The 14,779-nt window shown below is 42.8% G+C and overlaps 1 protein-coding gene across 10 annotated transcripts in view; it reads right to left on the bottom strand.

Annotated features, from left to right (window-relative positions):
• Positions 1-14,779, bottom strand: part of sult4a1 (sulfotransferase family 4A, member 1) — a 119,780-nt gene that overhangs the window by 49,230 nt on the left and 55,771 nt on the right. For 7 of the 10 annotated variants that reach the window (XR_006376714.1, XR_006376720.1, XR_006376715.1 and 4 more), the window contains exon 7: positions 12,416-12,514. Coding sequence is in view for 1 of the 10 variants with exons in the window: in XM_044185254.1 (XP_044041189.1) it covers positions 11,359-11,420; positions 12,416-12,514 (161 nt within the window). In the remaining 9 variants the exon portion in view is untranslated. Of the gene's footprint in view, positions 1-2,000; positions 2,107-2,245; positions 2,351-11,074; positions 11,421-12,415; positions 12,515-14,779 lie in introns of those variants that run through there. The other 3 variants (XR_006376721.1, XR_006376722.1, XM_044185254.1) reach the window with 3 other exon arrangements.

Raw genomic sequence — 14,779 nt, 5'->3', positions numbered from 1 at the left:
AGGTATATATATATATATATATATATATATATATATATATATATATATATATATATATATATATATTTATACATATATATATATATATATTTATACATATATATTTATACATATATATATATTTATATATAGTTAGTTGAAGAAGGTCTATATATATAGGTAGGTATATATATATATATATATATATATATATATATATATATATATATATATATATATATATATATATATATATTTATACATATATATTTATACATATATATATATTTATACATATATATATTTATACATATATATATATATTTATACATATATATATATCAGGTTTTACAGTTGTTTCTATGGTCTATGAAGTCGTTAATGAAGGTTATAGGAATACATGGTTCAATAGAGCTATGACTCTGTCAGCCTGGCTACAGTGCTGAAAAGATTTTTTTTTCATGTATTAATGATGCTATGCTATCAAGCTGCTCTGGCATTACGGAGTTACTATATTACTATATGTTTTAAGACTATCTTGCCAGACTAAACGAGATTCTTCCAGGTTGTTGGAACACCATTTCCTTTCAAGTTTTTGCAATGTTTGCTTTAATTTGCAGGTTTGGGGGTTTTACCATGGAACTAACCTTTGTTTTATTATCTCCTTTCTTAAAGGGGCAATAGAATCGAGTGTTGTTCGCAGCGAGCCTGCAGCACTATCAACAAGATGGTCAATTTGGGAGGGGCTAAAATTAGCGTAGGAGTCCTCTGTTATTTTGAGACATAACATTGAATTAAATGTAGATGGGATCGCGTCCTTAAATTTAGCTGCAGTAAGTATACAACTGAAAAGTATGTTGATGTTTTTGTGTGATTACTGTAAAACAGTATACAATACTATAACAATCAGTATAAAGTACATAGCACATACAATTAGTAAGTGCTATGGAAATAGGACAACATTTAGATGCCTATTGCACGGGTCACACCAGAAAGTGGCAGAGCATATCATCCTCATGAAATAGGTGGTGCTAGAAGCTCAGTGATGTAGGGACAACTGCCCAGTGCCTCTGAGCTGTCATTGGTCCTTTTCCTGGCCTCCAGTCGGCGCCGCGGGGGTCTCCATTTTCTGCACCGCGGCGGTCATCAGTCCATGTGCGGCAGCCTTCTCTGGTCCCTGTTGGGCCGCAACAGCCCCCTGAACTCCCTGGGCTGTAGCACACTCCTGCCGCTGCTGGATCGCAGCCACCACATCCTGTCACTGCTGGATCACAGCTATGTCCTGTTCCGGTTGGGCCACAACCATATCCTGCTCTGGTTGGGCTGCAACCTCCTGAACTCTCTGTGTTGCACATTCCTGAATCCCCAGAGCTGCAGCACACTCCTGCCTCTGCTGGATCGCAGTAGCCACGTCCTGCCTCTGCTGGATCGCAGCAGCCATGTCCAGTTCCGGTTAGGCCGCAACCTCCAGACGTTTCTGAGCTGCAGCAACCTCCTGTGCCTGCCGAGCTGCCACAGCGTCTTATCCCTGCTGACCTCGAGCAATCCTCTGAACTCTCTGCGCTGCAGTATACTAATGACGCTGCTGGATTGCAGCAGCCATCTACTGATCCACCTGAGCAGCAGACTCCTGGTTTCCTGGCATCATTGATTCCACCGGCTCCTCTGCCAGTTTCTCCGTCGCTGCCCTCCTGTCCTGCTGCCCTGTCACCGGCTTCCTGTCTTGTCGCCTGCCTGCCAGTAAGCTCTCAATAAACCACTGAAGTCATTGTTCTGCTTCCTCTGTCTGCATTTGGGTCCTTTCCCTGTTCCCTGTTTGCCCACACATTGTAACAGAATGACATGCAGCAAAGGGCTACAGGCTGGATTCGAACCTGGGCCACTGCGGTAAGGACGCAGCCTTGTACATGGTGCGCATACTCTACCAGGTGCAAACAATTATGTTGCCAAACTTTGCTGCTGAGCGTTTAATTTAACTGCAGCTTAATGCAGATGGACTCACTGTACCTGACCACCATGAACTAGACAAACATTTAGGTGATTGGAGGGAAACAGAGGGTAAACACTTTAACTTTGAGTTGCTTCTGGATCTCAGACGGGGACATGGAAGTGTTCTGTGGACCACGCCTGAGAGAAACACAGACAGAGTTAAAGCATGTTCAGCTGCTGCCACCAAATGCCTAAAAATTGCAAACACAGCGTGGTGTTTCTTTGTTTAGAAAAGGTCTACTGTGGTGCTGAAAGAGAGAAGTGTGTGTGTGTGTACCTCACACTGCTGCGGCTGCTGCAGGGCTCTGTGGGTCATTGGAGCTCATCCGAAGCTCCTCGGAAACTGCATGTAGTCCACTGTTTCACTGCTCCTCTCACACACCTACAGCAGCCACAAAGACGTGTAAACATGAAAAGCAAGAGGAAGATGAAGATGATGGGGAAACATGACTCCACATCCAACATACTCCTGTACTCATGCCCCCTCCAAACTTTTAAAACATTTCAGTACCAGCGCCTGTGCTAAAGGCACATGTAATGGCATCTCCGTGGAGATGGGAAGAGCAGCGTGGTGAAGCGGCAGGCTGGCGTCAGGTGGGTTGAGCAGTAATTTTCAGGATGAGGCTGTTCGGGGAATACACTAGGTGATGTTCTCTGGAACAGGGCACACTTGGGGAATGCACAGCCACACGCGTTTGTTCTGACCTTGTGCTCTTTTACACACACACACATGCATGGACACACACATACACTTAAAGGAAATCTGATAAAGAGTTGGCACATACCCAAACACACACAATCAGAGAACTAGTTTCCACAAAACACACACACAAATACACACATACATTCAATCAAGCAGACAAATACTTACTTATACACACGTATACCTATATTGGTGGCTCATAATCAAAGTACATTCCCTGTTGCCCTGCCCTACATCCTTCCATGGTGTAATCCAGTGCAGCAGTCCCCAGTGGAGCTCCTGGTATTGAGTCTTATTATAGACACCACACCATCCAATTATCACTGTTATGGGGGGGATTCTCCATGCTCTAGATATCCGTTGTTACACCTGCAGTTCAGTCTGAGGCTGAAGGTGAGACAGAGGTCAGTGGATGATGGTATGGAGGGCAGGGGCCATAAGACATTTTGAGATGTCTGTAAATATCAGCTTAGCTTTATTATTTTTATTGTTTTCACTTTGTTTTTTCTCCAGGTGGGTGCAACAAAGCATTAATAATAGTTATTCATGTATACTAGAGGAAATCTCCAAAAAATGTGGTAAAGCAAAATACCATGTAAAAGTCTATCAAAAATATTCATCATAGGAATGATAAAAGTTGTTGTACTGCAGTTTCAGACTACTGGAATGTGACTGGTGCACAAAATGCTTAGTGAAACATTAAAAAAAGAAAAGTAAATAATAAAAAATATTTAATTAAATTATCAGTAAATACTAATATACCGATAAATGATCCCAGGTCTATTTGGTTCAGAGTTGACATCAGAACTTCTGTTCGGCCTTCACACAGGACCCTTCACACCCTGCTCCATAACTCATTCCATTCGTTGTTGTGGGGTCTCTGAATGGCTGAAGAAGAACAAAATGAAGACTTTGGAGTGGCCTAGTGGAGATAAGTTGAGCAAACTGTTTGCGAATGTTTATTCAACATCTGTTGCATAATGCCGAACCTTATATGGATTCAGATGTGAATTTGCTAGAACAAAATGATGCCGAAAAACTAGTGTATGCATTTGTTACTTCTAGGTTGGACTATTGCAATTCTTTATTATCCGGCTGTCGGATAAGTCCAGTTGATCCAGAATGCTGCGGCACGTGGACTGACAAGAACTAGGAAAAGAGATCATATTTCTCCAATATTAGTTTCTCTGCACTGGCTCTCTGTAAAATCCAGAACTGAATTTAAAATCCTTCTCCTCACCTACAAAGCTCTTAATGGTCAGGCACTGTCGTATCTTAAATATCTCATAATGCCTTATTACCCGACTAGAACACTGCGCTCCCAGGATGCAGGGTTACTTGTGGTTCCTAGTATCTCCAAAAGTAGAATGGGAGCCAGAGCCTTCAGTTATCAAGCTCCTCTCCTGTGGAATCAGCTTCCAGTTTGGGTTCGGGAAGACTTTCCTCGATGATAAAGCTTATAATTAGGGCTGAGCCCTGAACCATCCCTTAGTTATGCTGCTATAGGCCTAGACTGCCGGGAGACTTCCCATGATGCATCTCTTTCCTCTCTCCTCCTCTCCCCCTCCATCTGTATGCATTTTATCCAATTACTGCATGTTACTAACTCTACATCTTCTGTCTCCCGTAGTTCTGTGCTTTCATGTTTCTCTCCTCTCCTGTCACTTACAGCAGGTATTTCTGCCTCCGGAGCTGCAGAGACTGGATCTGTGGTTGTGGGCCACCTGCTGCCCCCATGTTCCTGCTCAACAACTGCTACTCCAGTTGTTGTTATTAGCTCTGTTACTAATACTGTCATTATCTTTCCTATCACTGTCATTCCTATTATTATTAATTTATTAATACTAACACTACAATTACATTTCTACTATTTAAAAAATTTTAGGTGGTATTTGCATTATGCCCCCTCAAAGGCTTTTGCGACACAGCACCACCCAATTATTTCGCTCAAGCTGAACACATTTTCAACTCACGTGGATGTGTCTTTGCATCTATTTGCATCGCCCAATGCAAATTCGGGTCTATTGGCATTGACTTTGTATATAATCGTACATACAAATCGTAATCTCTCTCTCTCTCTCTCTCTCTCTCTCTCTCTCTCTCTCTCTCTCTCTCTCTCTCTCCTCAAAACTTAACATGGCCGCCCACCATTGAATCTGGTTCTGTCCAAGGTTTCTGCATCTTAAAGGAAGTTTTTTCTTGGCACTGTCGCCAAATGCTTGCTCATGGTGGGATTTGTTGGGTCTCTGTAAATAATATTATATATAAATAAAATTGAATTGAATTGGTCACTCCAGACTGCTAATAAAAGAAAGACCTTTAATTTAAAATTGTATGTAACTTGTTACTGACTCAGGAGAAACCAAACATCTTCATTCATGAACGTGGTGCTTATTACAGAAACAAATTAACTTGGAAATATCTGGCTCTTTAGCTGCTAAATGCTCCACTATGTTCATCAGCTAGTCTCTATCTTTGTTTGTCGTCGCTTGCTGCTGAGCAGGTAGTGTACAGTGGGTTTATCAGAGCTTTTCTGCTGAAAACAGCTGCTGCTGGAAACAATACTGATGAGATCCATGAGAGTGAACCAAAAGAGTAAAGTTGTGGACCATAAAATCTAAATAATGAGCAGAAATATGCTAACATGCCCTGTAGAGATGAGGAGAACTGCAGATTCGGGTGAGGATTTTCTGTGGGTTTGTCCCTTTTCACGTAACGCACTGCAGGATCACATTCAGATTTGTCCAGATTTCAGATTTGTGACTGACTGACCCTAACAGGAGTGAGACTCAGTCTAGATGGTGAGAGATTTCAATCATTAACCCACACACACCACAGGATAACATACAGTATAGCATGTCAACAGTCTCTGCCATTGTTTTGGTGGATGAGCACAGATTCTCCACGTTCTTGAAAAATCAGTCATCACAGCCAAATGTGGGTTCAAATTAGGCTTTAAATTGCAAAGTGTGTTTTCAAAGCTATAGGTAGGATGCTGCAACATTTAAGAGGAATCAAAATCAATTCTAATCACAAGCAAGGGAGGAGACTGAGCTTGAGCTCTCATGATACAATGGGTTTTCTCTGTCTTGTTCTCTGCAAGAGTCTGGCTGTCTGTCACCAGCTTCTTCTTTTCACCCAATTTGTCAGCTGTGATTGTCTTTTTGTCCATCAACCCTCCCTCCTTCCCATTAAGTTCTAATTATTTAAGCAACTTCTCTTTTACAGGCCCAGCTATCAGTGCATGTCGATCTCTTCTTTTGAAAATGTAGCATAGATGAGACCAGATAGATAAATAAATAACAGAAGAAGAAGAAGAAGAAGAAAGGGGGGGTGGGGTTATTGGGCTGTTTGTGGCATCTCCCTCCCTCAGGCACAAAGCAACTTCCACAAAAAATGCCACCAGAACAACAGCTGCTGCTCCAGTGATGGTCTTTTAAAGTAAACTTTCCACAACTCTCCAGAAAGCACACACACTCACCCACAAAATATCTTTAATGAATAAGACGGTGAGTGGGGGGGTCGGCAGGGGATGGAGGTAAGTGGGGTTGTGTGTGTGTGTGGGGGGGGGGGAGTGGAAGACACAAAGTGCTGATATTATGGGAGGAAATCTGTGTGGGAAATACAGGCAGTCAAACTGTCAGCATGAGCGCTGAGACGGAACAAAGAGGAACAGTGGAGACGATTACAGTGGTGTAGCAGTGTGACAGAGGCATCGTGCACACAGATGAAGATGAAGGGAGAGGGGGAATTACGGCACCGTACACGGACCCTAAACACAACGCACACGCATGCACGCTCAATTGATCAATGCCAGAGAGGAGAAGCATCCTGATACAAGGCATCAACACTCTCATTAGGCCTCATGGATGCAGAGTGACGACTTCCACATCCTACATCACCCAGCAATATCACTGCTTCTGCTGTCATAGCCCAGAGGGGATTTTTAAATGTATTCCTTCATCTTTTACTTAAAAGACATTTGTATGAAATAAAACATAGCAAAGAATAGGTCTGTGGGCTGGAACAGATGAAAAACTGATGCCAGCCAATGCAACAGAAGTGCAAACAAAAACGTCTGCTTTAACAGCTGCCAGATTCACTTCTCCTCTGACCAGTCTCCACGGCCACAGAGCATCATTTGTCAATGTCAGCCACCTAGTAGAGATAAAAAAAAACTTATACTGCCATCTTCTGGATGCTGTCTCACATAACAACACAGAAATAACTGTGTTTTTCTGGAAATTCTAAGATGGCAGAATCATAACCAGGGAAAAAAGGCCCAGAGAACAAATTCCTTATTTAGGTCCAGGTCACAGTGGTAGTGGGTTGAGCAATCTACCCTACAAGTCCGTCTACCTAGCTTGTACACCCAGCATCTCCTGGGGGATTCCAAGGCAATCCCAAGCCAAATGAGATATACAATCCCTCTTGTGTTCTGTATCTGCCTTCGGATCTTCTCCCAGTTGGATTACTTAAATGCAATAGACCCAGAAACGCAAGATATACAGTATCTAAATTAATATGTATATGTCTATTGCAGGGAGGTCAGGGCAAAGGGTCAGACACACTTCAAGATGGTTGACAACATCAGGATGTGAACCAGACCTTTTGAAGGTTGGTCCTTTAAACCACGGGACCACCCTGTCAAGCAATGGAGGAACAAATGTCACAGAGATATTTACTTAAAATACAAAAATCTTGGTTGCATATTTTCATTTGTTAAATGTATACTGACATGGAGTTTGTGCCATTGCTTAGGGAGTGTGTTATGGTAGAGCTACAGTGTTCAAACCAGTGGGCTAATCTTTCATCTTGCTCGCTGGACAATGTAACCAACTTATCAAGCAGAATTCCTTCCTTTTGTTTGAACGACATAGTATTTTTGTTTTTATTAGAGCTATTAAGCAGAGTTTCAGGAGCAGGACCGCACCTCAATCACACCACTCCCAGCATTCCCATAAATAGCCACCTGACCCATCTCCTCCTCTTTCGCTCTCATATTCTGCGCCAGAATCGAGATCACGCAACATCGCCTTGAGCAGACTCAGAAAAGTGAGCTAACGTTACTACTTCACCCTATGAGCAACTGCATCCACTTACCTCATCTCGAATATGGACTTTGTGATGCGCCCATGTTAAAGGGACAGTTCACCCTTCAGCTCAAGACAGCAGAAAGGCCAGAAACAATGAACGGGTGTCATCAGCAACCACCTCTCATCATATCTTACACAATCACCTTCAGATGTAGCAACTAACACAATAATTCCGGTGCACTCCACCTCTCATCACCATCACACCAGCAACAGCAGCCTACATCATCCAAGCCAATTTACAACGGGATGTCAGCGCCTCCCGTCATCTAGCTCCAGCAATCACATCAGCCAGCCTTCACAGGCAAACCCGGCACTGGGATGTCAGCGCACCCTGCTGCCCACTTCCAGCAACCACAGCACCTCCCTCTAGCCGGGGCTCCTGGCACCAGGATGCCAGAACTATCTGGGACTAATCAACTAATCAGTTTAACGAACCATAACGTAGACAAACTCTTACCAAAGCCACCCGGGAGAAGAGTGAAAACGTCTTTTCCATCAAGAGCCATTGCTCTTCTTTCAAAGAAATACTCTCCACCTCTGATACTGAACTGATGCTAGCAGCATATACGATAACCTTTTTAGCATTGTGGTTTTCAACAGTCACTTCTCACACACGTTGTCACGCTCACCTAGCGTTAGGGCACACCAGTAGGTCATGTCGTAGCTGCCAGTACTTCCTCATAGGACGCTGATTGGTGCGAATGAACCGTGGCGCAGACACAAGTCCATAGTTCGAAGCCCGGCAAGATGGATTCTCATGATTTCATGATCTCACAAGTCCAGCTGCCTAGCAAGGTTAAGCAACAAAGGCAGCTTGTTTTAACTGGGGTTCCTGGCACCGGGATGCCAGCGCCCCCAGCTGTGCACGTCCAGCAACCAGAGCAGCCAGCCTTAGAAGGAGAACCTGGCACTGGGATCGCTCCCTGTCACCTACTTCGCCAAGGCACCTCTACCTTAAAGGGAGAACATCCACCCATTCCAGAGAACACCCACAGAGTTCGCTTATGCTTTCTATCTCATCAGAGATATATTTTGTTCACAATTTCCCACCTGCCAGCAGGAAATGGACAATTATCCTTAATCTGGCTCTCTGTTTTAGAGGCAATGGCAAATCACATTCACTCTGCCTCTGAAGCCGCAGCCTGTCTTCAGCAGGCCAATTCGGACACATGCCAGGGCACACTTGAAATTTACTGCCGCATCCTCACCACCCATGCAGCCCTGCTATGTGGTTCCCCCCATTTGCCTACGTATCATTCTCCAAGGAAGAGCCTTTATCTCTCTCTTACTATCAATCACTTTCCATCTTCAGTGAATAAACTAACCATTCCATCTCATTGGACAGTCGAAGCCATGTTTGGTTCAACCTTCTCACCAAAGGGAAGGGGATCACCTACCTCTACAACGTACAACTGACTCACCCACATGATATCCATCTGTACACTGACCCTGCTCCTTCTGTCGGATTTGGGGGTTTCTACAATGAAAGATAGTTTGCAGTAGAATGGCCCCGGAGCTTGCAAGTGAATGCCAGGAGTAGAATGGCCCCGGAGCTTGCAAGTGAATGCCAGGTGGCTTCTTCCTACACTGTTTTCGAAATCTACACCATAAGAGCTGCATCTACTCCATGGGGCCACCAAAGGTTCCGCAAGTCCATCCTCGTATACTTCGACAACCTTGCAGACTTCAAATTCAATTCAGTTTTATTTATATAGCGCCAATTCATAACAGAAGTTATCTCATTGCACTTTTCCTATAGAGCAGGTCTAGACCGTACTCTTTATAATATTAATTACAGAGACCCAACAAATCCCACCATGAGCAAGTATTTGGCGACAGTGGCAAGGAAAAACTTCCTTTAAGAGGGCAGAAACCTTGGACAGAACAAGACTCAATGATGGGTGGCCATACGTAGATATAATCCACAAAGTTCACTCCAACTCTGTTACACACCTATATGTTCTCCGTGCAGCTCATGTTCCCGGTCATTCAAACGCCAACGCTGACTCTTTCCTGTTTCTCATTTCAGATGTTCAGAGGCTCGGGCCCTCCGGTTGATATCATCAGCATATCACCCTCAACCATCTCGTCTTACTTGTCAACTTAGCAGAGTTACCTTCATGACCAGTACAACATAACCACCAGTCCTTCAATCTCATAACCATGACTTGTTTTGTTACCTACGCCCATTTCGTGATGACCATCAAAACACATGCAACCAAAAGTTTACCCTAGTGGCTTTAGCTTCTCTAAACTCCTGACCGGCAGCCCGGGTCTTGTCTCCAGCTATCCTCAGATAACTTCTCTGAGGCCTTCTTTGTCAAGAGCCACCTCAAGTCCTCGCCGCCTTCCTCTTAGCCCAGACTTGCCGTCAGTCTGCATCCACACCATCCGCTCCAGATACAGCATCCTCCATGTTGCTCAAACTGTAGAAGCCATGTTCTTGCTTGCTTTTTCGGTTTCCTCAGGCACTCCGGATTCACCGCCTCTACCCTTTGCTTCGACCCACGCCATCACGCCTACAATTCCGACTCGTCTAATTTCTCAGACAAAAATATGGTATTTACTTAAAGCAAATCAAAACCAATCAATCCAATCAGCTTACACCCGACTTTTCACCGCTGAATCCTTTCGAGACCCTTGCAAACTTCTTGCAATTCTGGAAATGCTAGCATTACCATGACAGATTCTCTATTTATCTGTGAGTCCGGAAAAGTGGCTGCTCTATTCTGGTTCCACCAGCACTTCTGCCACATACTCTCCTTGTCCAGCATTTCTCCCGTCCAATACTCTGGTCATTCCTTCAGAATCGTAGCTGCCACCTTGGCTCCCACAACAGCATTCCCGAGCACTTAATACAAATCATGAGCTGTTGGTCCTTTCAAGCATGTCACTGCAAAATTCGTTCAGATCTCAGATTCAATCTTGTTTCAAGTAACTGGAGGCTTTTGGGGGTCCGTCATGCTCAGGTGCTACGGCAGACTTTCCATCGAAGAAGTACAAGGGTTCAAGCTTCGCTCATAATCTTTAATTTTTGTTAATAAATCATTTAAACGCATCTGTTGATGGTGTGGTCTTTGCTAGTGAAAAATGTGCGCTTACCATGAAAATTCCACAAGGTAGGTTTAATAAAAGTAGATAAAATCTACTTTCTATCTTCCCACATCTTCAAGTACCTTTAAAGTAGGTCAGATTACAGCTTTGGTTATTTTCACTTTACTGCTGTGTAATGCAGCTGTCCAAATGTTTTTCACAAGCACCTACTGCTGTCACTATTTACAATAAGGACCTCACAGAAATAGAGGAGTGAATGTTTTTGTACTGAATGTCCCACAATAAAGCCTAACTGATAAGGCAGCCACCTTGTTGAAGTGCTATTGGGAGACCTTGCACTCTCCTCTCTGTCCACATGGAGGTCAGAGGTCAAAGGGAATGTCCCTTTCACCTCGTTGAGCACAGTGTCGAGCTGGTTCTGGCTGACAGACAGCAGGCTCTCTAGGACTCATCTGCACTCTTCTTTGCTCACCAGCCCTGTCCCATCAGGGTCTACTGCCATTAAGGCTGACTTGATGCTCGTCAGTCTACCATGGATCAGACGCTCCACCTGCTCCAGGGTGAGGCGCCGGCCTGGATGGTATAGGTCACTGGGTGGACTGAGGGGGTCAGATGAGGATGAAATATTTAATGTCACTTTGAAGCTACTTTAGGGAAATAAAGATAGATTGTTTTCACAATCTGCACATGTTCATGTCTCACAAGAATACATACAAATACACAAAATAATGAACACATGTTCATTTATACTCATACGCATTCATGCCCTTTCCTGTATCCCCACATATACTTGCATCCACGTGTATACACACTCACATATACAGTATTGTCCATAATTAGTACAAAATATTTGTGTTTGGTATGCCAGTGAACAGTTCTTCTGTTGTGTTGACATTCAGCTGGAGAGTGATATTATTTTTGTGTTATTATGTAGAGAACATTAGCATCAATTTACTGAAATGAAGACGTGTTTGGTTCTATAGATTATCAGATATGGTATTATGAATTATATATTTTGCATAAAAACTCTGGTTATAATGTTCTATTAAGGCACACTTTATAAAGAGTCCATAAGTTGTAACTATTGGTTTTTACAATGGTTAATAAATTGTTTTCTAAGGTTTTATAGATCACCTAAAAGCCATTAATAAGAAAAGGTTTTGGATAGCCAGGTTGAGTGAGTGTGAAGTAGTTTTGATTTGGCTTTTTTGTCACTGATCAATGGGAACTGATCCTTCAATGTCAAAGTAAAAACACATCTCTACAAAGTCATCTAAATTAATTCATTACATTTGAATCTAATTCAATGAATCAATTCAATGTGTTTTTATAATGGCTTATAACTGCTATATAAAGCATTAGTAAGTGATCTATTAACCGTTAAAGCAACTTAGAAACTCTTCATTATTAGAAAGTGGAACCAAACTTTTCAGGCTGTTTATACACTGTAAGGCCAAGACCCAGCTGACAAAAAATATTCAATAATCATTAATATCTTGAAATAATATTAAAGCTGGAAAATAGGCAAATATAGCAGAGGAAACTGAAGGTTGAAAAACCACTGTGTGGATCCATGTCTGTCTGGATCCCCCACCTGGTAGTGCTCTGAGCTGTGTGGGGCCGTGAGCCGATGACCAGCTGTCCCAGTCCGGCGTGAAGTGGCAGCAGCTTGGCCATACTGGATGAAACTGGTCTGTGTGGGAAGAGAGGCAGATGGAGGACATGAGGGTGATGAAGGACACAGCGATTCTATCGCTCCTCTAAAAAAGAAGATAATAAAACAAAGAAGGTTAGCTCTATGGTATAACCCCCAAACCCGCAAATTAAAGCAAACATCACGAAAACTTGAAAGGAAATGGCGTTCCAACAACCTGGAAGAATCCTGTTTAGTCTGGCAAGACAGTCTTAAAACATATAGGAAGGCCCACCGTAATGCCAGAGCAGCTTACTACTCATCATTAATAGAGGAAAATAAAAACAACCCCAGGTTTCTTTTCAGCACTGTAGCCAGGCTGACAGAGAATCACAGCTCTGTTAAACCATGTATTCCTATAATGATAAGATTTTAGCTATTAGAGAAAAAAATAATCAAGTCCTGCCTTTGCTGGCTTATCTTCAAACACAGGAACCTTGGAAGCTGTAGAGCCTGATGTGTTGCTTTGCTCCTGTCAACCTTCTTCAGCTGACTTTGATGATTAATTCATCTAAGCCATCAACCTGTCTCTTAGACACGATTCCAACTAGGCTGCTTAAAGACGTTTTACCCTTAATTAGCACTTCTTTACAGGATATGATCAATCTGTCTTTATTAACAGGATATGTACCACAATCCTTTAAAGTAGCTGTAATTAAACCACTTCTTAAAACGCCCAATCTTGATCCTGGGGTTTTAGCCAACTATAGACCTATATCTAACCTTCCCTTTCTTTCTAAGATCCTTGAGAAAGCAGTCGCCAATCAGTTGTGTGACTTTCTAAAAAACAATAGTTTATTTGAGGATTTTCAGTCAGGGTTTAGAGTGCATCATAGCACAGAGACAGCACTGGTGAAAATTACAAATGACCATTTAATTGCATCAGACAATGCACTTGTCTCTGTACTTGTCTTGTTAGATCTTAGTGCTGCGTTCGACACCATTGACCATCACCACCATCGTATTACAGTGGCTGGAACATGTAATTGGCATTAAAGGAACCACACTAAGCTGGTTTAAATCCTATCTATCAGATCGATCTCAGTTTGTACATGTTAACGGTCCCCCGTGCACGCCAAAGTTAGTCACGGAGTTCCACAAGGTTCTGTGCTTGGACCGATTCTATTCACCTTATATATGCTTCCTCTAGGCAGTATTATTAGGAAGCACTCCATAAACTTTCATTGCTATGCAGATGATACCCAATTATATCGATCAAGCCTGATAAAACTAACCAGTTAACTAAACTTCAGGCATGCCTTAAGGACATAAAGACCTGGATGACCTGCAACTTTCTGATGTTAAACTCTGACAAAACTGAAGTTATTGTACTTGGTCCCAAACACCTCCGAGACAAATTATCTAAAGATATAGTTACTCTAGATGGCATTGCCCTGGCCTCCAGCAGCACCATAAGGAACCTCGGAGTTATCTTTGATCAGGATTTATCCTTTAACTCCCACAAGAAACAAACTTCAAGGACTGCCTTTTTTTCAACTACATAATATTGCAAAAATCAGGCACATCCTGTCTCAAAATAATGCCGAAAAATTTGTGCATGCATTTGTTACTTCTAGGCTGGACTATTGCAATTCCTTATTATCTGGCGGCCCGAATAAGTCCCTTAAGATTCTCCAGTTGATCCAGAATGCTGCAGCACATGTACTGACAAAAACTAGGAAAAGAGATTTCCCTAATACTAGCTTCTCTGCACTGGCTCCCTGTAAAATTCAGAATAGAATTTAAAATCCTTCTCCTCACCTACAAAGCTGTTAAGGGTCTGGCACCATCATATCTTAAGGATCTCATAATACCATATTATCTGACTGTGCTCCCAGGATGCAGGGTTACTTGTGGTTCCTAGAATCTCCAAAAGTAGAATGGGAGCCAGATCCTTCAGTTATCAAGCTCCTCTCTTGTGGAAAAAAAAAATTCTACGTGGTCTTTGCATTGTGCCTCCCTAACCCTATCCCCTTCCCCCAAACCCCTCCCCTCTCTCTCTCTCTCAAAACCTAACACGGCAGCGGCGGATGGCCGCCCACCATTGAGTCTGGTTCTGTCCAAGGTTTCTGCCCTCTTAAAGGAGGTTTTTCCTTGCTACTGTCACCAAATGCTTGCTCATGATCGGATTTGTTGGGCCTCTGTAATTAATATTATAAAGAGTACAGTCTAGACCTGCTCTATAGGAAAAGCACAATGAGAAAACTTCTGTTATGAATTGGTGCTATATAAATAAAATTGAATTGAATTGAATTGGAATCAGAT

Source organism: Siniperca chuatsi, linkage group LG23 (assembly GCF_020085105.1).
Source record: "Siniperca chuatsi isolate FFG_IHB_CAS linkage group LG23, ASM2008510v1, whole genome shotgun sequence".
In the NCBI taxonomy this organism is placed as follows: domain Eukaryota; kingdom Metazoa; phylum Chordata; class Actinopteri; order Centrarchiformes; family Sinipercidae; genus Siniperca; species Siniperca chuatsi.
The sequence above is the reverse complement of the archived record's forward strand: the minus strand, read 5'-3'. Positions and strand labels throughout refer to the sequence as shown.